At 46.0% G+C, this 24,522-nt stretch overlaps 1 protein-coding gene across 1 annotated transcript in view; it reads right to left on the bottom strand.

Moving 5' to 3' along the window:
- LOC143774283 (NXPE family member 3-like) overlaps window positions 1-24,522 on the bottom strand; it is a 127,285-nt gene that overhangs the window by 64,428 nt on the left and 38,335 nt on the right. The window contains exon 2 of the mRNA XM_077261709.1: window positions 9,511-10,020. Coding sequence (XP_077117824.1) covers window positions 9,511-10,020 — 510 coding nt within the window. The remainder of the gene's footprint in view (window positions 1-9,510; window positions 10,021-24,522) is intronic.

The raw sequence follows: 24,522 nt of genomic DNA, 5'->3' as shown, positions 1-24,522 counted from the left end.
GAGAACAATTTTTTTTGCATCAACATAAACAATCCAATCAGAATCGGCAGCATTTTGCTTGTTTAGTATAATGCACCCCATAGTCCTCAACAGAGGTATAATGCAGCTCCACAGGGGTATAATGCAGCCCCACAGGAGTATAATGCAGCCCCACAGGGGTATAATGCAGCCACACAGGGGTATAGTGCAGCCCCACAGGGGTATAGTACAGCCCCACAGGGGTATAATGCAGCCCCACAGGGGTATAATGCAGCCCCACAGGGGTATAATACATCCCCACAGGAATTTAATGCTGTCCCACAGGAGTATAATGCAGCCCCACAGGGGTATAATGCAGCCCCACAGGAGTATAATGCAGCCCCACAGGAGTATAATGCTGCCCCATAATGTATAATTATATGCGTAATCAAAAAGCATCAATTTATAGTCAGCCTGAGAGTATAAAACTCTCCCCAGATGCCCCAAGGGCAACCACTCAATTGGACAACTCCAGAAGTATAGAAACAGAAAAAAATGGAGTAAACCAGTCCCAAACAATATATTTAAAAAGCAAATCCAAAGTTTATTATACAAATACAAATAAATACCAAAAACATATATGTAATTATATCTGCTGCATGCAGCATATATCAAACAGGAGAATAGGACAAAGAGAACATGACGGTACGTCAGGTTGCATGTGGTTTTAACAGGAATTCATCCCTAAAGGATGCACATCATATACATAAATCATTAGATCCCGAGAATAGTAAAGAGCTCAACAGAGCATAAATAACGCATCACCCTATTCCCGGAATGGTGACCATAAAACGCATAATCACATTTTAGATTGTGCATGCTTACCCATAAGACAGAGGGAGATCCAACCACAATTCACCTGACTGCCCCGGACACGCGTTTCGCGGTAAGCTTTTTCAACAGGGGTTTAGTATAGTGACCGTCTAATGTGTTTAAATATCTGTGGTACCGGAAGTATGGCCTTTAAATGGTGCATGCGCACTCGCGGACCGCGCACGTCACCACTGTGGCCGTCACAACAGCGCGCCCATAGAGGCGGAAGTCCGCCTTATGACGTCATCTTGTATGGGCGTGCCATTCATATAGATAACCACTAGAGGGGACGGGCGCTAGAACCGACGAACACGCAAGCGCTCCACCGGCCACCATTTTGGAGAAGACCAAGAGCGCGGCCATGTTTGGAGGACCAGTATTAAGATAACAGTTACTGCCATAATCAGCGTACCCTTACAAAGAATAACCCACAAAAATAACAGGGAAATATTCTAAAAAGCAGTGAGTATGTCACATAAATCAAGAAAAACAGCACTTGAACTATCATAAAAATTCATACATGTGCAATAGAACAAATACCCCACATTAACCCACTAAAGTGCCGATAGTGCATAATAAGTACAGTACGACGAAAGAAGAAATCTTCATCAATGTTCTGTGATCCATGTGAATAAAGATGCGTCCACCATATTTCTTATGGTCTCTAAGCTCATGGTCAGAAAGAGGATTAAAAGCTAAAATAAAAGAACACAAAAAGACAATAAATAACAATAAAAAAATTAATTAAAAATGAGTGGACAACAGGGGATATCAACAGAGAGAGGAGGGAAAAGTTATCCCATATATCATTACCAAACTAGATTAGCAGCACAGACGGAACGAAACGAAAAGGTAGAACAAGAAAGGCCAGCCACAAAAAGGGAGCAAAGGTCAACTTTTCGTTAAGTCCTTTAGGGGCAATGGTATCAAGGGTGACGATCCATTTGCACTCACGTTGTGCCAGGATCTTAACCATATTGCCACCCCTGATACCACCATGAACTCTATCTATGCCCCTCACTTTTAAGCCACTGGGGTCGGATCCATGGTGTGTCCGAAAATGTCTCGGCAGTGTTTTAAGGCTAGATATATCTATCACATCCTTGGCTGACACAATATCTCGCACGTGTTCACGCGTCCTAACCTTCAGTTCTCTTGACGTGAGACCAATATAAATAAGGGAGCAGGGACATGTGGCATAATATACCACAAAAGTAGAATTACATGAAATAAATTCACGGATCTTAAATTCCCTGCTCCCATCCGATGTTCTAAAGGTCCCACATCTCAAGATGTTAGGACATGCGACACACGTCCCACATGGATAACTGTTGTGAACTCTGTTTTTGGGCTCCCTCTAGTGGTCACAAGCGGTACTGTGTAGTGTTGTCTTTCTGCAGGTTGGCAGCATCAGCTGGTTCGTTATCCTTGGTTGGTTTCCTATTTAGCTCACCTGGATATTCAGTTCCTTGCCTGCTCTCAATGTATTCAGTGCTCTTCAGATTCCTTGTGACTACCTTGCTCCCAGTCTCTCCAAGACAAGCTAAGTTTTTGTTTGATCATTTTTTGATTATCAGCATTCATTATGTTTTTAGTCCAGCTCGCTAAAATGTGATTTCCTCGCTTGCTGGTTGCTCTAGGGGACTGAGTTTCTCCCCCCACACCATTAGTTGGTGTGGGGGTTCTTGAAATCTCAGTGTGGATTTTTTGTAAGGGTTTTTTGCTGACCGCACAGACCCCTTTACTATTTTCTGCTATCTAGTATTAGTGGGCCTCATTTGCTGAATCTGTTTTCACCCTGTGTATGTGCCTTCCTCTTACCTCACCGTTATTATATGTTGGGGGCTTCTACATCTTTGGGGATTATTTATCTGGAGGCAAGAGAGGTCTTTCTTTCTCTCTAGGGGTAGTTAGTTCCTCAGACTGGCTCGAGACGTCTAGGATTTTCAGGCACGTTCACCGGCTACTTCTAGTGTGTTTGGATAGGTTCAGATTTGCGGTCAGTCCAGTTTGCCACCTCCCTAGAGCTTGTCCTATGTATGTTACTTAGCTGGAGTAATTTGTGATCCTCAACCACTAAGGATCATAACAGTAGAGCAGGCCAAAAAGTGTTTAATGCATCGCAGAAGTGGGATAAAAAGAAGACCTGAGTACATTTTTTTTTTCTCCTCCCGCTTTTCCTTTGCTGCAGTCTGTTTAGCTTCTTTCATCCCCTTGAACTCTGGGTGGTTTTGAGCTCAGCTGCAGACATGAATGTTCAGACTCTGACTTCTAGTGTGGATCATCTGACTGCACGGGTGCAAAGTATTCAGGATTTTGTTATTCATTGCCCTATGTCAGAACCAAAGATACCGATTCCTGAGTTGTTTTCTGGTGATAGATCTAGGTTTCTAAACTTTAAGAATAATTGTAAGTTATTTCTATCTCTGAGACCTCGTTCCTCTGGTGATTCCACTCAGCAAGTTAAAATTGTTATCTCCTTGTTGCGTGGCGACCCTCAAGATTGGGCTTTCTCTCTGGCGCCAGGAGATCCTGCATTGCTTAATGTAGATGCATTTTTTCTGGCTCTTGGACTGCTTTATGAGGAGCCTAATCTTGAGAATCAGGCAGAAAAAGCGTTGCTGGCTATCTCTCAAGGTCAGGATGAAGCAGAGGTATATTGTCAAAAATTTCGGAAATGGTCGGTGCTTACTCAATGGAATGAGTGTGCCCTGGCTGCAAATTTCAGAGAAGGTCTTTCTGAGGCCGTTAAGAATGTTATGGTGGGGTTTCCCACCCCTACAAGTCTGAGTGATTCTATGGCTTTTGCCTTTGCCTATTCCGAAAAGGCCTTGGACGCACATTTCCATGGATTTTATTTCAGGTCTTCCGGTATCTCAGAAAATGTCTGTCATCTGGATGGTGTGTGATCGTTTTTCCAAGATGGTCCATTTGGTGCCCTTGCCTAAGTTGCCTTCTTCCTCCGATTTGGTTCCTCTATTTTTTCAGAATGTGGTTCGCTTGCACGGCATTCCTGAAAATATTGTGTCTGATAGAGGATCCCAGTTTGTGTCCAGGTTTTGGCGGACTTTTTGTGCTAAGATGGGCATTGATTTGTCTTTTTCGTCGGCCTTCCATCCTCAGACTAATGGCCAAACCGAGCGAACTAATCAGACGTTGGAAACTTATTTGAGATGTTTTGTTTCTGCTGATCAGGATGATTGGGTGACTTTTTTGCCATTGGCCGAGTTTGCCCTTAATAATCGGGCTAGTTCTGCTACTTTGGTTTCGCCTTTTTTCTACAATTCTGGTTTCCATCCTCGTTTTTCCTCGGGTCAGGTTGAGCCTTCTGACTGTCCTGGGGTGGATTCTGTGGTGGATAGGTTGCAGCAGATTTGGAACCATGTGGTGGACAATTTGAGGTTGTCACAAGAGAAGGCTCAGCGCTTTGCCAACCGCCGCCGTGGTGTGGGTCCCCGACTTCGTGTTGGGGATTTGGTGTGGCTGTCTTCTCGGTATGTTCCTATGAAGGTCTCCTCTCCTAAATTCAAGCCTCGCTTCATCGGTCCTTATAAGATCTTGGAAATCCTTAACCCGGTGTCTTTTCGTTTGGATCTCCCAGCATCATTTGCCATTCATAATGTGTTCCATAGGTCTTTGTTGCGGAGGTATGTGGTACCTGTGATTCCTTCTGTTGAGCCTCCTGCTCCGGTGCTGGTCGAGGGCGAATTGGAGTACGTGGTGGAGAAGATTTTGGATTCTCGTATCTCTAGACGGAGGCTTCAGTATTTGGTGAAGTGGAAGGGCTATGGTCAGGAGGATAATTCCTGGGTTGTCGCCTCTGATGTTCATGCGGCCAATTTGGTTCGTGCCTTCCACGCGGCTCATCCTGATCGCCCTGAGGGTCTTGATGAGGGTTCGGTGACCCCTCCTCAAGGGGGGGTACTGTTGTGAACTCTGTTTTTGGGCTCCCTCTAGTGGTCACAAGTGGTACTGTGTAGTGTTGTCTTTCTGCAGGTTGGCAGCATCAGCTGGTTCGTTATCCTTGGTTGGTTTCCTATTTAGCTCACCTGGATATTCAGTTCCTTGCCTGCTCTCAATGTATTCAGTGCTCTTCAGATTCCTTGTGACTACCTTGCTCCCAGTCTCTCCAAGACAAGCTAAGTTTTTGTTTGATCATTTTTTGATTATCAGCATTCATTATGTTTTTAGTCCAGCTCGCTAAAATGTGATTTCCTCGCTTGCTGGTTGCTCTAGGGGACTGAGTTTCTCCCCCCACACCGTTAGTTGGTGCGGGGTTTCTTGAAATCTCAGTGTGGATTTTTTGTAAGGGTTTTTTGCTGACCGCACAGACCCCTTTACTATTTTCTGCTATCTAGTATTAGTGGGCCTCATTTGCTGAATCTGTTTTCACCCTGTGTATGTGCCTTCCTCTTACCTCACCGTTATTATATGTTGGGGGCTTCTACATCTTTGGGGATTATTTCTCTTGAGGCAAGAGAGGTCTTTCTTTCTCTCTAGGGGTAGTTAGTTCCTCAGGCTGGCTCGAGACGTCTAGGATTTTCAGGCACGTTCACCGGCTACTTCTAGTATGTTTGGATAGGTTCAGATTTGCGGTCAGTCCAGTTTGCCACCTCCCTAGAGCTTGTCCTGTGTATGTTACTTAGCTGGAGTAATTTGTGATCCTCAACCACTAAGGATCATAACAGATAACATCCCCGTCGTGGATTATTTGCACCAAAAAAGTTCTTTGTTTTAGCTACATAGTGGCTACTCAGTAGACTATCTCGCAAATTTCTTCCCCTACATTGTGTCATCAAGGGGAATTTAGGGAGTTGTGATGCCAAGACACTATCGGTCAGCAGTATCATACAGACCCGTGGAAGCGCAGTGAGAGCGCGAAACAGCTGTCGTCTTCACACTGCTGACAGGAGCTCCTTGTTTACTCTCCCGGCCATGATGTTTTAATGAACATTTAATAAAGCAAAGTCAAGCTTCAGATCGGTGAGTGCCCTCCTTCCTTTCTTATGCAATGCACTGTGGTTGAATCTCCCTCTGTCTTATGGGTAAGCATGCACAATCTAAAATGTGATTATGCGTTTTATGGTCACCATTCTGGGAATAGGGTGATGCGTTATTTATGCTCTGTTGAGCTCTTTACTATTCTCGGGATCTAATGATTTATGTATATGGTGTGCATCCTTTAGGGATGAATTCCTGTTAAAATCACATGCAACCTGACGTACCATCATGTTCTCTTTGTCCTATTCTCCTGTTTGGTATATGCTGCAAATGCATGTAGAAAAGCCGCGGAGACACCATCACGTGTTTCTCAACCCAAGCAATGAATAGCCAGGTCTTTCACCGGGAAGGAACAACCACGGGAAGGGCAGCATCCAATAAAGGAAAACCACCTATGCCAAAACATGGTATCCATCCACAGACAGCTGTTTCGGGGTATTTTCCCCTCATCAGTGTAGAGTAGGAAACTGGCTATTAGGAGCAGTGCCTGGTAAAAAGACTATAAACATAAGGGTGAATGACCTCGGGGAGATCAAAACATCCAACACCACGGAGACACCATCACGTGTTTCTCAACGCAATGAGGGATGGGGGCAGTGTTCTGGATCACTGCGTTGAGAAACACGTGATGGTGTCTCCGCGGTGTTGGATGTTTTGATCTCCCCGAAGTCATTCATCCTTATGTTTATAATGATATATGCTGCATACAGCAGATATAATTACATATATGTTTTTGGTATTTATTTGTATTTGTATAATAAACTTTGGATTTGCTTTTTAAATATGTTGTTTGGGACTGGTTTAGCCCCATAAAGTATAATGCAGCCCCATAAAGTATAATGCATGCCCATAAAATATAATGCAGCCCCATAAAGTATAATGCAGCTCCATAGAGTTTAATGCTGTCCCACAGGAATTTAAAAGATATATAGATACACCGCACACTCTCTTGGTAATTGTATGCAAAAAATTATAAGGTTTTATTCACATTAAGTATGGGAGCAAAATTAAACATGTACAGTGAGCGACCAAAATATTTTGACGTTTCGACCCTCTTGAGTCTTACTCAAAGTCGCTTCCTGCGGGAGCGCCGCTGAGCATCAGCATATGCCAGGTCCCTTACCTAATTTGGACATTGTCCTTCTCTATTCATACTAATACTGCATACCAGCAGCAACCCTTATACCCTCTTATGGATCTACCCTAAATCTACATTCTACTTTGAAGCGACTTCATGAGTAAGACTTGGGAGGGTCGAAACGTCAAAATATTTGTACTGTACATATTTGATTTTGCTCCCATACTGATGTTATGTGAACAAAACCTTATAATTTTTTGCATTCAATAACCAAGAGAGTGTGCGGTGTGTCTATATATCTCATGTTCAGGGACTTTTTACAGTCCATTACACCAGCACCACGCTCTTACCAGGCTGAGTGCACACCATTATTACTTATCCACAGGAGTTTAATGCTGTCCCACAGTAGTATAATGCAGCCCCACAATAGTATAATGCAGCCTCACAGGAGTATAGTGCAGCCCCATAGGAGTATAATGCAGCCCCACAGGTATAACGCAACCCCACAAGAGAATAATGCACCCCATAGGAGTATAATACAGCACCAGAGAGGTATAATGGAACCCCATAGAGTATATTGTAGCCTCATAAAGTATATTGCAGCCCCACACGAGTATAATGCACCCCACAGGAGTATAATGCAGGTCCCCTAGAGGTATAATGCAGTCCCACAGAGGTATGATGGAGTCCCATAGAGTATATTGCAGCCCGATAAAGTATGTTGCATCCCCATGAAGTATATTGCAGCCTCTAAAGAGTATAATGCAGCCCCATAGAGCATAATGCAGCCCCCATACAGTGTAATGCAGCCTCCATACAGTATAATACAACCCCACAGGAATAATGCAGCCCCACATGAATGTAATTCAACCCCAAAGGCATGTAATGCAACCCCATAGAGTATAATGCAGTCCCATAAAGTATAATGCAACCCCATCTAGAATAATGCAGCCCCCATACAGTATAACACAGTCCCACAGAGATATAATAATGCCCTATAAAATACAATGCAGCACCACCAGAGTATAATGCACCCTCATAGGAGTATAATGAAACTCCACAGAAGTATAATTCAGCCCCATAGAGTACATATAGTATAATGCAAGCCATAATCCTACAGCATTATTGCCACCATGTACTCACAGATTTAAAAAATAAATAAATGCAATACTCCTCTCCTCATTTCCTGCCCCGTTCTCCGCAGTGCATCTCCTCACCTTAGCAACTCCATTGCATGACACAGCGTGGTGTGCGATGAAGTGATGTCATCATGCCCCCTGTGTCAAAGGCAGAGGGGGGATGATAGGAGAGGGAGTGTCAGCTGATGCGCTCTCCTCCATCATTGCTTTCAATTGTATTGGCATCTATGATGCTGATACAGTTGAATGTGGGGGGGCACTGGCACCAGTCCCCCCTCACTCACAGGCCACATAGCGGCCATGTGGTCTGCTGCTATTAGCAGTACGCCACTGACTGGGGCCCTTGGGGTAGTCTGGGCCCTAGGCAAATGCCTAGTTGGCCTGCCCCTAATGCCAACCCTGGTTAAAAGGTCAGAGGTCAGATACCAGGAGAGCTCTTAGTACATAGGGATAATGAAAGGGCATGGTGTGATAACAGTCCAGGGTCAAATGCCAGGAGGGTACATCAAGACAAAGGAGAACATAGTCAGGAGCCAAGTCCAGGATCAGATACCTGAAGTCAGAGAGCGTCAAAAGCAGAAGGGATAATCCAAACGAATAGTCATGACAATCCTGAGGTTCAGAAACAAGATCAAAAAGTCATACAGAGAGCAAGCAAACACACCTAACCAAGCTAAGCTACAACTAACAATCTGCTGATCACAGCAAGCTAAAAAGCATGCAAATAATTGAGGACAGGAGACGTGTGGAAACGCCCACATGCTAGATCAGAATGAGCAGCAGGGCTGTCAATCAAAATGCTGACAGCCCAGCACACCACAGGATCAGATTGGATGACTGGACTGTCACTCACAAAACTGACAGTCCAGCACACTACAGATTCAATGGGGTGGCTGAGCTCTCACTCACAGCATTCCTAGGCCACAGTCAGTGATGAAACCATGACAGTTGAGTAATTTACTCACCAGTAGTCCTTTTCTGACGTTTCCAGCAGAGCTCCAGTATCACATGACCGCATTTGTGATCTGCCGAATCACACAGCATTTGTTCAAATTTTATAGAGAACCTCAGTCTAAGTTTCATAGACTTACATTGAAAAAAGTCGCCGCTCCACACAGAAGTCACTGTGTGATTTGGCAGGTTACAAACAGCAGAAGATAGCAACTGGTGAGTATATTACTGCACTAATTACATATACAGACCTGACTGCTAACAAATGAAGAAATGAAAAAAAATTGACCGAAGTGCTCCTTTGACTTCACGGGCTCCTCAGGTAATACAGCTGTGGAAGAATTATTAATGGTCAGAGCCAAGATAGTATACAGATGTGAATACAGTCTTTCATGAGAACTTTCACACAAACACAGATACAATCTGGTCACTAGGGAAATTAGGTTGTCCAAGAATGATCACAAATTTGATCTAGATGTGACTAGATAGATATTTTATAAGCTGGATCACCTTTCCAGGATGACTTTCTCTCTTCTTCTTCAGAACATCAACAGCCTCACTGGAATGAAGTAGCCTGATGTGCACTTCAGCCTCCCCTGTCCACGGAAGGAGGAACGTAGCTACATAACTACCATTACCATGGTCCTTCACCTGTCCTGTCACTCCGGCCTTCACTTTTCTGGAATGAAGCTTAGCCTGGAAGAAATCTCCTCCATAGTTCTTAGGTTGTCCAAAGTGATCACGAGCCGTGATTAACACTTTCAGAAACTCACCAACCCTATACATATCCCGTGGATTTAACAAATGGTAATCACATTTCTCGGGACTTGTTGAGAAATTAACGTGACTGACGGTTGATGGAGGCTCAGGCCAGTCAATGAGCTTGAGAAGTTCTGATAAACTGGACTTCATTGGAAAGACCGTCGTAAAGGAGTTGCTGATGTTGGGTTGTTTGAACACCTTGAATGGTGGAGGTCTGTATTCATCCATATTGTCCACCGCTAGGAACCTGTAGAAAAACTGATGATACAAGAATGTTAGGTGTTGTAATAGACAATCGTGGAGAAGTTTATTTGACTTGTTCAGTAGATTTTCCCATCATCTTTCCAATTATATTCCCAGCATTATTTATACTCTATGGAGAAGTCCTATCATATCAATTATTTATTTTCAATTTTCCAGATGTCAAGTTGTGGCCGTATTATTTACACGAGGCCTTCTTGCGCTGGATGTTTTGCTCTGTAAAGGTTTATACTATCGCTTTACACATCTATAATTATAGATATGTCTATGGTTTGTATATACAGTAGTTATGCATTGGCTTGCCACTTGAGATGAACGAATGTGATTGGTGATACTCAGATATGACTGGGTGCCCCAGTGTGCTTGGCACTGGACAGGATTGGTTGGTGCTCGGATTTGAAGCACGAATTCCCTCCCCACATGTTTGCACCTATTACACAGCCAATAAGCATGCAGTGATTGCCAGCAAAGTACTGCAGTGAGCAGGTGTCGGCAAAGTTCAGAGAGACCCAGCGTCTGCGCACTGCAGGATCTGTCTTGTGTGAAATTTATTTGGATTGAAATAAAAAAGGAAAACTGGCCTGCTACAAACGTAGTTGTTCAAAAATTGACTATTTTCATATACACAGTAGAACTTAGTTTGTGTGAAAACTCGTTGTTTACAAATAAAAGCAAAAAATGGCCTGCTACAGGTGTAGAAATTTGGTCCCTCAGTACTCGGTCCCCAGCCACCACTATTTCTCCCGATGTGGCGTCCCCACCTTCTACCAGCACATGTCCAGGAACATCACCCATGCCTATACCAATGTAGGGAGGAGAGCCAACTAATAATAATAATATTATTTATATAGCACCAACATATTCCGTGTCTTGCGTGTGGGGACTGTCACCAGTGTTTCAAGGGGAAGATATTTCAGACCAGAGCAGTTCAGGACACCTAACTGATGGGGCGGGTCCGACATAAATAGCAGTCTGAGCAGGAAGATGAGACTTTTGGGGGGGAACGAGCTTATGAGTAGGGAGACAGTTGACTCCTTCTCGACGGACCCACACCAGCTAGCTGTCCCTGTATTCCCGGCTAGCTATACTGCCTACACATACTACCCCCAGCCCAAAGAGACATCTGCACCAGGTAGTGACCAGGATAGAGTGCATTCCTTGGCTCTGCTCACCACCGCGGAGGCATTGCTTAGTCCCATCCTTGCAGTGCCTGGTGAGGACCGGCCTGTGGCTGTGTCCCCTGGACTGTGTGCTCCTACTGCGGCCTTGTCTACTGAACTTTCTGTTTCTCCCACTGTACGGCCGACCATTACCTCTACCCCACTGTGTGCCCAGATCAGGAGATCCCGTGCCGAAGAACCAGAAGGATTCATTGTTGCCAGGAGACAGGGCATCGCCCTTCTGCAGGACCGGATCGGAGACATCTCGCGACGCCTGCGGCGCTGCCGAGGGATCTTCCTGCCTCCTTCCTCCAGCGCACAGAGACTGATAAGTTAACCTATTACTTTCTTCTGCATATGACTTTTTCCCATCCTCAAGTTTACATCCGCTACCCCCCTGCTTGTACCATTACTGTTTATATGTATAAAGAACCTGTTAACCCTTGCTCTGCCGCCTGTGTGTCACTGCATCCTATGCACCTGCTAACATACTACACCAACGTGATTACTGGGATTGTCCACTTAATAACCAAGACGTAGAAAAGCACTTGTGGCCAGGGATGCTGCATTTCCCTGATGGAACACTGAGTGAACAATGTAGAACCTGGGGCTGTGTGCCACCCTGTTACGGCGCATGGGTTTCCGACGCTGAGCATTGCTGGCCCTACTTCTATCAGGGTTTCCTTCACCTCCTACACCAGTTCCTGCACCTCCTCCTGCTTCTCCTCATCCTCCATCTCCAATGTCCTATCTCGAAGCACATGGTCCACATCAGCCTGAGGCAGGAAGCTCTGCAGCACTGCCTCAGTGAAGCGGCAACAGGAACATCATTTGTCTTGAAGATAGAGTTATTGAAAAAAATAGCAGACCAGACAGCTCTGTGGCTTTAGAAGGCATAGTCGTGTTTGATAATGGCCGTCACCTTGTGGCAGCCATGAAGTTTGGCAAGCTCACACATGAACCATGCTTGGCACATGTGCTGAACTTGGTATTTCAGTGGTTTCTGAAAACCTACCCAGATTTTGCTTCTGGTCAAGGTATGCCACGTCAGCGCCCATTTTTGAAAGTCAGCTACAGCTGCTGTCGCTCTAGCAGTAATACAACAGCGCATGCAAGTGCCAGCTCACCCATTTGTGTGCAGTGTCACCACACGCTGGTGATTCGCCCGTCAGGGCCGTGGGGTACTTGATACTGGGTCCGGTCGCAATTAAAGAGGTGGTCACAGTGGCAGTGACCCGGTCCGTGGCCCTGGGCACCCAAGTAAAAAGGACGGTCTTTAAAGGGGTTGTGGAAATAAGGAAAGTTTGTGACGCCACCTGTGGTTCTCGGTCAGAGGTGACCGACGCTGCTTAAAGGGGTCCTCTGGGGGCAATGGTGCTGCAGCAAAGATGGTGTCACTTCCCACAGGTGAAGCGGTGTCCTCAGGGCTCCCGGGGTATTTGGCAGGGATGGTGAATGCCGCAAATAATTGGAGGACACAGGGTTACAGTCTTTACCTGGTTTACTGAGATGGTATTCAGCCTCAGTCCAGGGTACTGGTAACAGGTGTAGCTGGAGTCCAGGCAGCCTGAAGACAGGTGGAAATCCCCTTGACAGGTCAGTTTGGGAGCCTTCCATTATGCACTGGTCTGTGGTCCCTTGCTGCCTGTAGCTCTCTAACAAGGCCCTCTTTCTTCCCTGTCCAGGGACAGTACCTGCACGGTAGGCAACTTGAGCCGCCTCTTTTGGGTCTCTGTTCACAGTGACTCTGGAGTCGAATTGCTGCTGTACCTCAGGTATTATGTGGGCAAGTCCCTTTTAGTTTCCTGCCCTCCGGTTCTGCCGTGGGGCTTGCAGTCCCCCTCAGCCTCGGGCTCTCGGTACCGGGTTTCTGTGCTCAGCTTAGAGAGGCCCAGTAGCAGTCTTTCTCTAACTCCTAAGTACCTCTGTGCTCCTTCACTGTCTGCTACCAACTGTCAACTGTCTGCTTGTCTGCCTAGCAACTGCCTCATCCTCCCGACCAGAGAGAGCAGCTCCCCTCAAGTCGGGAGTAGAGCTCCCCCCTCTGGCCTGGAGTCAGAATGTGTTGCATGTAAGGTTACCTGCCAAATGGATTCCTCCTGTCTCCAGGCATGGGCTTACCCTCCCCGAGAGGAAGGCAATACTTCTGTGGTACCTGAACTCCTGGGGTGCTGGAAGGCAACACTGCACATGCTGGCAAGGATTTGTGAGCAGCAGACACCAGTGGTTGAGTACCAGATTCAACACACCTGTCGGTATTCTGGTCAGCCTCCGCACAAAGAACTGAAGAGTGGACATGTGCTGTTCTTAAAGACTTTGAAGACTCTGCAAATATGATGAGCCGTGATGACGCCATCATCAGCGCAATGTGTATGGATGACCTGGTTTGCAATTTTTGGCAGACGTTGCACTATGTGCAGAGCCTTTATGAGTGCAGAAGTACTATAACTATACTTTGTTCACGATATTTGAATGAGGTGCTACAGTTGGTCCCTTGAAGGGTGTATGGATGACCCTGCTTGTCATTTTTTGCAGGCTTTGCACTTAGTGCATAGCCGTTATGAGTCTAGGAGTATCACTACACGACAATCTAAGCAGAATATGTAGGAGGCCCTGCTTTATGTCAATGCAGGGTGTATCAGAGCCTCTCTGAGTCTCTAATTTTTAGCAGTTTCTTGCTTTCTTCATAAATTACACAGAAATTTCCAATTTTTTTTATTCAAAAATTCTGTTTTGGTATACTTAATTTTTAATTCTGTTTTGGTATACTTATTTTTTTTTAAATCCTTTTGAAATGCTGCCTTAAATACAAGTAAAATATGACTGTAAACTTCTCGTGGTTTTGGAATGTTTTATGGTCAGTGTTTAAGTGTAGCAAAAATGTGACCCCATTGTTCTCAGTAGTGATCAGTCAGAGATGCTTACAGGGGCCTTTCCCATGCTGTTCTCCTTCCATTCAAAACTTTTCCCATCCATTTGAACATTATCATCACTGCCCCCCCAGACCTCATTGTAGGGTCTGCAGGAAAAATGCTCTGCTTTACCATTAACTTTCATTATACTCGTTACTCAAAATGAGCATGTGAGCATTAGGAATTGCTCGGTTCGAGTGACGAGCATTTTAGTGCTCTCTCATCTCTATTTGCCACTTTTTATTCATTAATTGGAGTTTTACACATTTTTCCAATCAGTTTTTCTTTGACCACATCATCGACACATACCCTAGTCTGAGACATCTTTCAAACAGTCTGGTTCCCTTTCCCCAATTGGCTCTAATGACCACCATTTTTTAATCCAATAGCCCCCTAGTTGCAAATCCTCTCACCACTATCATACCTCCGTGCCATTTATTTATTACCTACATCTCTTATATGATGGTCCGCACAGACCCCAACACATACTGTAGTATAATGTTCCTCTCATACTGTATGTCTCCACACATAGTATGATGATCCTCAAGCCCCCATACATGGTATAATGGTTTGCAAAGCCTGTTACCCATGAAATGTTGGTCCCCACAGCCCCCCACATACAGTATGCTGGTCCTCACAGCCACTTACACATATTATAATGGTCCTCACAGCCTCTTACCCATGAAATGTTGGTCCCCACAGCCCCCCACATACAGTATAATGGTCCTCATAGCCTGCCACACATGGTATGGTGGTCCCCACATACCCCCACATACAGTATCATAGTCCTCTGTTATGAACTGGTGGTTTAGGAGCAACATGGGACGAGCCCTGGAGGAGGTGGTACCTGTACTGACCGCAGTTCCTGAGCTTAACACAACACTAGAAGTAGCCGTGGGATGTTCCTGTCACTCCCTAGACACCTTGTCACAGCCGGAGGACTAACTACCCCTAAAGATAGAAACAGGAAAGCTATCTTGCCTCAGAGAAAATCCCCAAAGGATAGACAGCCCCCCACAAATATTGACCGTGAGTGGAGAGGGAAATGACATACGCAGAATGAAACCAGGATGAAGCAAAGGAGGCCACTCTAGCTAGATAGATAGAATAGGACAGAATACTGTGCGGTCAGTATTAAAAAACTAGAAAAATCCACCACAGAGTTTACAAAAATCTCCACACCTGACTAAAGGTGTGGAAGGTAAATCTGCTTCCCAGAGCTTCCAGCTTAACTGAATAAATCCATACTGACAAGCTGGACAAGAAAAAACATAGAAAGTGCAGAACGATAAAGTCCGCAAGATGTGGACAGCAAAAGAAGCAAGCAAGGACTTATCTTTGCTGAACTGGTCAGAACATCAGGGAAATCCAAGCAGAGATGTGAATCCAACCAGGAACCATTGACAACTGGCACTGGCTGAAGGATAGAGCCAGGCTTAAATAGCCGAGCCAGAATAGACGATCAGTGGAAGCAGCTGCTGACTGCTAAATCCAAGGAGCAGCCGTTCCACTTAAAACCACCGGAGGGAGCCCAAGAGCAGAACTCACAAAAGTGCCACTTACAACCACCGGAGGGAGCCCAAGAGCGGAATTCACAACAGTACCCCCCCCCCTTGAGGAAGGGTCACCGAACCCTCACCAGAGCCCCCAGGCCGATCAGGACGAGCCAAGTGAAAAGCACGAACCAAATCGGCGGCATGAACATCGGAGGCAACAACCCAAGAATTATCCTCCTGGCCATAACCCTTCCACTTGACAAGATACTGAAGCCTCCGCCTCGAAAAACGAGAATCCAAAATTTTCTCAACCTCATATTCCAACTCCCCCTCAACCAACACTGGGGCAGGAGGGTCAACAGTGGGAACAACGGGCACCACATATCTCCGCAACAAAGATCTATGGAAAACATTATGGATGGCAAAAGAGGCTGGAAGGGCCAAACGAAAAGATACCGGATTGATAATCTCAGAAATCTTATAAGGACCAATAAACCGAGGCTTGAACTTAGGGGAAGAAACCTTCATAGGAACATGACGAGAAGATAACCAGACTAAATCCCCCACCCGAAGCCGGGGACCAACACACCGACGGCGGTTGGCAAAACGTTGAGCCTTTTCCTGAGACAACGTCAAATTGTCTACCACATGAGTCCAAATCTGCTGCAACCTGTCCATCACAGAATCCACACCAGGACAATCAGAGGGCTCAACCTGCCCCGAAGAAAAACGAGGATGAAAACCAAAATTACAAAAGAAAGGCGAAACCAACGTAGCCGAACTAGTCCGATTATTAAGGGCAAACTCGGCCAACGGCAAGAAAGCCACCCAATCATCCTGATTAGCAGACACAAAGCATCTCAAATAGGTTTCCAAAGTCTGATTAGTTCGCTCAGTTTGGCCATTTGTCTGAGGATGAAACGCCGAAGAAAAAGACAAATCAATACCCATCCTAGCACAAAAGGCCCGCCAAAACCTAGAAACAAACTGGGAACCTCTGTCAGACACAATATTCTCTGGAATGCCATGCAAACGAACCACATGCTGAAAAAACAATGGAACCAAATCAGAGGAGGAAGGCAATTTAGGCAAAGGCACCAAATGGACCATTTTAGAGAACCGGTCACAAACCACCCAGATAACAGACATCTTCTGGGAAACAGGAAGATCCGAAATAAAATCCATGGAAATATGCGTCCAGGGCCTCTCAGGGACCGGCAAAGGCAAAAGCAACCCACTAGTGCGGGAACAGCAAGGCTTGGCCCGGGCACAAGTCCCATAGGACTGCACAAAAGAACGCACATCCCGTGACAAGGAAGGCCACCAAAAGGACCTAGCAACCAAATCTCTGGTACCAAAAATTCCAGGATGACCAGCCAACACCGAACAATGAACCTCAGAAATTACCTTACTTGTCCATCTATCAGGAACAAACAGCTTCCCCACTGGACAGCGGTCAGGTTTATCAGCCTGAAATTCCTGAAGCACCCGCCGTAAATCAGGGGAGATGGCAGAAAGAATCACCCCTTCCTTAAGAATGCCAACCGACTCAAGGACTCCAGGAGAATCAGGCAAAAAACTCCTAGAGAGGGCATCAGCCTTAACATTCTTAGATCCCGGAAGATACGAGACCACAAAATCAAAACGGGAGAAAAACAGAGACCATCGAGCCTGTCTAGGGTTCAGCCGCTTGGCTGACTCGAGGTAAATCAGATTCCTATGATCGGTCAAGACCACAACGCGGTGCTTGGCTCCCTCAAGCCAATGTCGCCACTCCTCAAATGCCCACTTCATAGCCAACAACTCCCGATTGCCGACGTCATAATTGCGCTCCGCAGGCGAAAACTTTCTGGAGAAAAAGGCACACGGTTTCATCAAAGAACCATCAGAATTCCTCTGAGACAAAACGGCCCCTGCTCCAATCTCAGAAGCGTCAACCTCAACCTGAAAAGGAAGAGAAACATCCGGCTGACGCAACACAGGGGCAGAAGTGAATCAGCGTTTAAGCTCCTGAAAGGCCTCAACAGCCGCAGAGGACCAATTCGTCACATCAGCGCCTTTCTTCGTCAAATCGGTCAGGGGCTTAACCACACTGGAAATGTTGGCAATGAAACGGCGATAAAAATTAGCAAAGCCCAAAAATTTCTGAAGGCTCTTCACAGATGTGGGTTGAATCCAGTCATGAATGGCTTGGACCTTAACAGGATCCATTTCTATAGACGAGGGAGAAAAAATAAAACCCAAAAAAGAGACCTTCTGAACTCCAAATAGGCACTTAGACCCCTTCACAAATAAAGCATTATCACGAAGGATCTGGAATACCATCCTGACCTGCTTCACATGAGACTCCCAATCATCGGAAAAAATCAAAATATCATCCAAATACACAATCATGAATTTATCAAGGTAATTGCGGAAAATATCATGCATGAAGGACTGAAATACAGAAGGAGCATTAGAAAGCCCGAAAGGCATCACAAGGTATTCAAAATGGCCTTCGGGCATATTAAATGCAGTTTTCCATTCGTCACCCTGTTTAATACGAACAAGATTATATGCCCCTCGAAGGTCAATCTTAGTAAACCAACTAGCCCCCTTAATCCGAGCAAACAAATCAGAAAGCAAAGGCAAAGGGTATTGGAATTTGACCGTGATCTTATTAAGAAGGCGATAATCAATACAGGGTCTCAAGGAGCCATCCTTCTTGGCAACAAAAAAGAATCCCGCTCCCAATGGTGATGAAGACGGCCGAATATGCCCCTTCTCCAAAGACTCCTAAACATAACTCCGCATGGCGGCATGCTCTGGCACAGACAGATTGAAGAGTCGGCCCTTAGGGAACATACAGCCAGGAATCAAGTTAATAGCACAATCACAGTCCCTATGTGGAGGAAGGGAACTGGACTTGGGCTCATCAAATACATCCTGGAAAGCCGACAAAAACTCAGGGACTTCAGAAGAGGGGGAAGAGGAAATTGACATCAAAGGAACGTCACTATGTACCCCTTGACAACCCCAACTAGTCACAGACATAGATTTCCAATCCAGCACCGTATTATGTACCTGTAACCATGGAAAACCCAGTACAACAACATGCAAATTATGCAGCACCAGAAAACGGCAATCTTCCTGATGTGCTGGAGGCATGCACATGGTCAGCTGAGTCCAATACTGAGGTTTATCCTTGGCCAACGGTGTAGCATCAATGCCCCTCAAAGGAATAGGGCTCTGCAAAGGCTGCAAGGAAAAACCACAGCGCCTGGCAAATTCCAAGTCCATTAAGTTCAGGGCAGCGCCTGAATCCACAAATGCCATGACAGAAAAGGACGATAATGAGCAAATCAGGGTCACAGATAAGAGAAATTTAGGCTGTACAGTACTGATGGTAACAGACCTAGCGACCCTCTTAGTACGCTTAGGGCAAACAGAAATAACATGAGCAGAATCACCACAGTAAAAACACAGCCTATTCTGATGTCTGAATCCCTGCCGTTCTGCTCTAGTCAAAATCCTATCACATTGCATAGGCTCAGGACTCTGCTCAGAGGATACCGCCATATGGTGCACAACTTTGCGCTCGCGCAGGCGCCGATCAATCTGAATGGCTAGAGACATAGATTCGCTCAAACCAGCAGGCGTGGGGAACCCCACCATAACATCTTTAAGGGCTTCAGAAAGACCCTTTCTGAAAATTGCAGCCAAGGCATCCTCGTTCCATTTAGTGAGCACAGACCATTTTCTAAATTTCTGGCAGTATAATTCTGCCGCTTCCTGACCCTGACCCAGGGCCAACAAAGTTTTTTCTGCATGATCCACAGAATTAGGTTCATCATACAATAATCGGAGCGCTTGAAAAAATGCGTCTACATTAAGCAATGCCAGATCCCCTGATTCAAGGGAGAATGCCCAGTCCTGAGGGTCACCACACAGCAGCGAGATGACAATTTTAACCTGCTGAATGGGATCACCAGAGGAACGGGGTTTCAAAGCAAAAAACAATTTGCAGTTATTTTTGAAGTTCAGAAACTTAGATCTGTCCCCAAAAAACAAATCAGGAGTAGGAATTCTAGGATCTAAAGCCGGAGTCTGAACAACATAATCTTGGATACTCTGTACTCTTGCAGCAAGTTGATCCACACGAGAAAACAAACCCTGAACGTCCATGCCAGCGCCAAAATCCTGAACCACCCAGAGATTAAGAGGAAAAAAGTGACAAAACAGACTGCAGAAAAAAAAATGGCTCAGAACTTTTTTCCTTCTTTTGAGATGCATTTAATTCATTTTTGGCCAGTTATACTGTTATGAAATGGTGGTTTAGGAGCAACATGGGACGAGCTCTGGAGGAGGTGGTACCTGTACTGACCGCAGTTCCTGAGCTTAACACAACACTAGAAGTAGCCGTGGGATGTTCCTGTCACTCCCTAGACACCTCGTCACAGCCGGAGGACTAACTACCCCTAAAGATAGAAACAGGAAAGCTATCTTGCCTCAGAGAAAATCCCCAAAGGATAGACAGCCCCCCACAAATATTGACCGTGAGTGGAGAGGAAAATGACGTACGCAGAATGAAACCAGGATGAAGCAAAGGAGGCCACTCTAGCTAGATAGATAGAATAGGACAGAATACTGTGCGGTCAGTATTAAAAAACTAGAAAAATCCACCACAGAGTTTACAAAAATCTCCACACCTGACTAAAGGTGTGGAGGGTAAATCTGCTTCCCAGAGCTTCCAGCTTAACTGAATAAATCCATACTGACAAGCTGGACAAGAAAAAACATAGAAAGTGCAGAACGATAAAGTCCACAAAATGTGGACAGCAAAAGAAGCAAGCAAGGACTTATCTTTGCTGAACTGGTCAGAACATCAGGGAAATCCAAGCAGAGATGTGAATCCAACCAGGAACCATTGACAACTGGCACTGGCTGAAGGATAGAGCCAGGCTTAAATAGCCGAGCCAGAATAGACGATCAGTGGAAGCAGCTGCTGACTGCTAAATCCAAGGAGCAGCCGTTCCACTTAAAACCACCGGAGGGAGCCCAAGAGCAGAACTCACAAAAGTGCCACTTACAACCACCGGAGGGAGCCCAAGAGCGGAATTCACAACAGTCCTCACAGCCTGCCACACATGGTATTGAAGCGATGGCCGGGGGACCACCACTGTGCAGGAAGACTATTGTACACAAGATGAGGTGCAAACAACAAAGGGTAGATTTATTGGGAGATAGGGAATGGAAGGAACAAGGAAGATGCAAACAGGGGTTAAAAATAGCAAAAGATAATGCACATGAGTTATCTTGTCCGTAAAATAGCACGGTGCTTCAACAATTACAAACTCAGAATTTGTCTCACAAGCAACTTTAAACAATAAAACAAATATCGATGCTACTCTATGTATAGCCTCCCTGGCCTTTACTACGCAGGCCACACAGCTCCCGTGTTCTGACTACTGAAGCCTGCACTAGGCCCTAACTGGTGCACCATACAGGAACAGACTCAAGGTGATGTTGGGGACACAGGTCCAGTCCCAGGGGGCCCCCAGAAGTCCAACACGGTGGTGCGCACGGATTCCTGTCAGCTCTGCGAAGCGTGGTCTTCTCCTTGCTTCCGGATACTAGGGGTGCACCTGGAAACTGTAAGTCCCCTTCTCAGTATCTTCGTGGCTTCACAAACTAGCACAGAACAGCCACCTTTGCTATAACTGGAAAAGTCTATTTAAAAAACACAGTCCGTCTCAAGCTGTGTAACCCTTCTTGCAGCAAAACAAGACACCGTCTTCTAAACCAGCTTCTTCTCACACACGCTGCATCAGCTCCTTCCCTCCACACTGCACTGACTGGTTCATCAGAACGATTAGAGCAGGGGGGGGAACAGACCATTCCATTTCACACCAGACAACGGGATGCAGCCTCTTAAAGTGACAGCGTGTTTCTTACTGTCCATAACAGCACCACCCTCTTACAGTATGACGGTTTCCACAGCCCCCAACATACAGTATGCTGGCCCTCACAGCCACTGACATATTATAATGGTCCTCAAAGCCTCTTACCCATGAAATGTTGCTCCCCACAGCCCCCCACATACAGTATCATGGTTCTCACAGCCACTGACATATTATAATGGTCCTCACAGCCTCTTACCCATGAAATCTTGGTCCCCACAGCCCCCCACATACAGTATCATGGTCCTCACAGCCTGCCACACATGGTATGATGGTCCCCACAGCCCCCCACATACAGTATGCTGGTCTTCACAGCCACTGACATATTATAATGGTCCTCACAGCCTCTTACACATGAAATGTTGGTCCCCACATCCCCCCACATACAGTATCATGGCCCTCACAGCCTCTTACCCATGAAATGTTGGTCCCCACAGCCCCCCACATACAGTATAATGGTCCTCACAGCCTGCCACACAAGCTATGACGGTCCCCACAACACCCCACATACAGTATCATGGTCCTCACAGCCTGCCACACATGGTATGACGGTCCCCACAGCCCCCCACATACAGTATCATGGTCCTCACAGCCTGCCACACATGGTATGACGGTCCTCACAGCCCCCCACATACAGTATCATGGCCCTCACAGCCTCTTACCCATGAAATGTTGGTCCCCACAGCCCCCCACATACAGTATCATGGTCCTCACAGCCTGCCACACAAGCTATGACGGTCCCCACAGCCCCCCACATACAGTATCATGGTCCTCACAGCCTGCCACACATGGTATGACGGTCCTCATAGCCCCCCACATACAGTATCATGGTCCTCACAGCCTGCCACACATGGTATGACGGTCCCCGCAGCCCCCCACATACAGTATCATGGTCCTCACAGCCTGCCACACATGGTATGATGGTCCCCACAGCCCCCCACATACAGTATCATGGTGCTCACAGCCTGCCACTAATGGTATGACGGTCCCTACAGCCCCTCACAAACAGTATCATGGTCCTCACAGCCTGCCACACATGGTATGACGGTCCCCACAGCCCCCCACATACAGTATCATGGTCCTCACAGCCTGCCACACATGGTATGATGGTCCCACAGAGCCCCACATACAGTATCATGGTGCTCTGTTGTGAATTTGGTTTTTGGGCTCCCCCGGTGGTCACTGGTGGTACTGGACTTGTGTGCTTCACTTTCTCTGTTCACCTGTTTCCATCAGGATATGGGAGTATCCTATTTAGCCTTGCTGCTCAGTTATTCTAGTGCCGGCCATCAATGTAACCAGAGCCTTTCTGTTGCATGTTCCTGCTTCTAGACTACTATCAGCTAAGTTGGACTCTTAGTCCTAAGTTTGTTTTGCATTTTTGTTCCAGTTCACAGTTATGTTATTTTTCTGTAGCTGGAAGCTCTTGTGGGCCGAAATTGCCACTCCGGTGTCATGAGTTGACACATGAGTCTTAAAGTAATTCCGGGATGGTATTTTAATAGGGTTTTCAGCTGACCGTGAAGTTCCCTATTGTATCTTCTTGCTATCTAGTAAGCGGACCTCGCTTTGCTGAACCTACCTTCATACTGCGTATGTCTTTTCCTCTGAACTCACCGTCAATATATGTGGGGGGCTTCTGTCTCCTTTTTTGGGGGAATTTCCCTAGAGGTAAGCCAGGTCTGTCTTTTCCTCTATTAGGGTTAGTTAGTCCTCCGGCTGGCGCTAGGCGTCTAGGGATAAAACGTAGGTACGCCACCCGGCCACTGTTAGTTGTGTGGTAGGTTTAGCTCACGGTCAGCTCGAGTTTCCATCACCCAAGAGCTGTTCTGTTATTTATGTTCTCTGACGTTCCCTTGCCATTGGGAACCATGACAGTATGGCCGGCCCAGTGTTAAAACCGTTGGCAGAAGAAAGGAGAGAAAAAGAAGTCTGCAGATTTTATTTTATTTTTTTTTTTCCTCTGAGCTTGCTCTATAGTTGACTTAGTTGCATTTCTGCTCTAATTGCAGCCTTTGTCTCTCTCTCTCCTTCTAATCCTTGAATGGCTCTGATCTCACCTGATTAAAATGGATCCTCAGAGTTTGGCTACAGGTTTGAATGATCTTGCTACGAAGGTTCAAAATTTACAGGATTTTGTTATTCATGCTCCTATATCTGAACCTAGAATTCCCATTCCAGAATTTTTCTCCGGGGATAGATCTCGTTTCCTGAATTTCAAAAATAATTGTAAATTATTTCTTTCCCTGAGATCTCGCTCCGCTGGAGATCCCGAACAGCAGGTTAGGATAGTAATTTCCTTGCTGCGGGGTGACCCTCAAGACTGGGCATTTGCATTGGCACCCGGGGATCCTGCGTTGCTCAATGTGGATGCGTTTTTTCTGGCTTTGGGGTTGCTTTATGAGGAACCTAACTTAGAGATTCAGGCTGAAAAAGCCTTGATGGCCCTATCTCAAGGGCAAGATGAAGCTGAAATATACTGCCAAAAATTTCGTAAATGGTCTGTGCTTACTCAGTGGAATGAGTGCGCCCTGGCGGCGAATTTCAGAGAGGGTCTCTCTGATGCCATTAAAGATGTTATGGTGGGGTTCCCTGCACCAACAGGTCTGAATGAGTCCATGACAATGGCTATTCAGATTGATCGGCGTTTGCGGGAGCGCAAACCTGTGCACCATTTGGCGGTGTCTTCTGAGAAGGCTCCAGAAAATATGCAATGTGATAGAATTCTGTCCAGAAGCGAACGGCAGAATTTTAGGCGAAAAAATGGGTTGTGCTTCTATTGTGGTGCTTCAACTCATGTTATATCAGCATGCTCTAAACGTACAAAAAAGGTTGATAAGTCTATTTCAATTGGCACTTTACAGTCTAAGTTTATTCTGTCTGTGACCTTGATTTGTTCATTATCGTCAATTACCGCGGATGCCTATGTCGACTCTGGCGCCGCTTTGAGTCTAATGGATTGGTCCTTTGCCAGGCGCTGTGGGTTTGATCT

The sequence above is a fragment of the Ranitomeya variabilis genome, chromosome 5 (assembly GCF_051348905.1).
Source record: "Ranitomeya variabilis isolate aRanVar5 chromosome 5, aRanVar5.hap1, whole genome shotgun sequence".
NCBI classification, from domain to species: domain Eukaryota; kingdom Metazoa; phylum Chordata; class Amphibia; order Anura; family Dendrobatidae; genus Ranitomeya; species Ranitomeya variabilis.
This window is presented reverse-complemented; position numbering and strand designations above follow the sequence as displayed.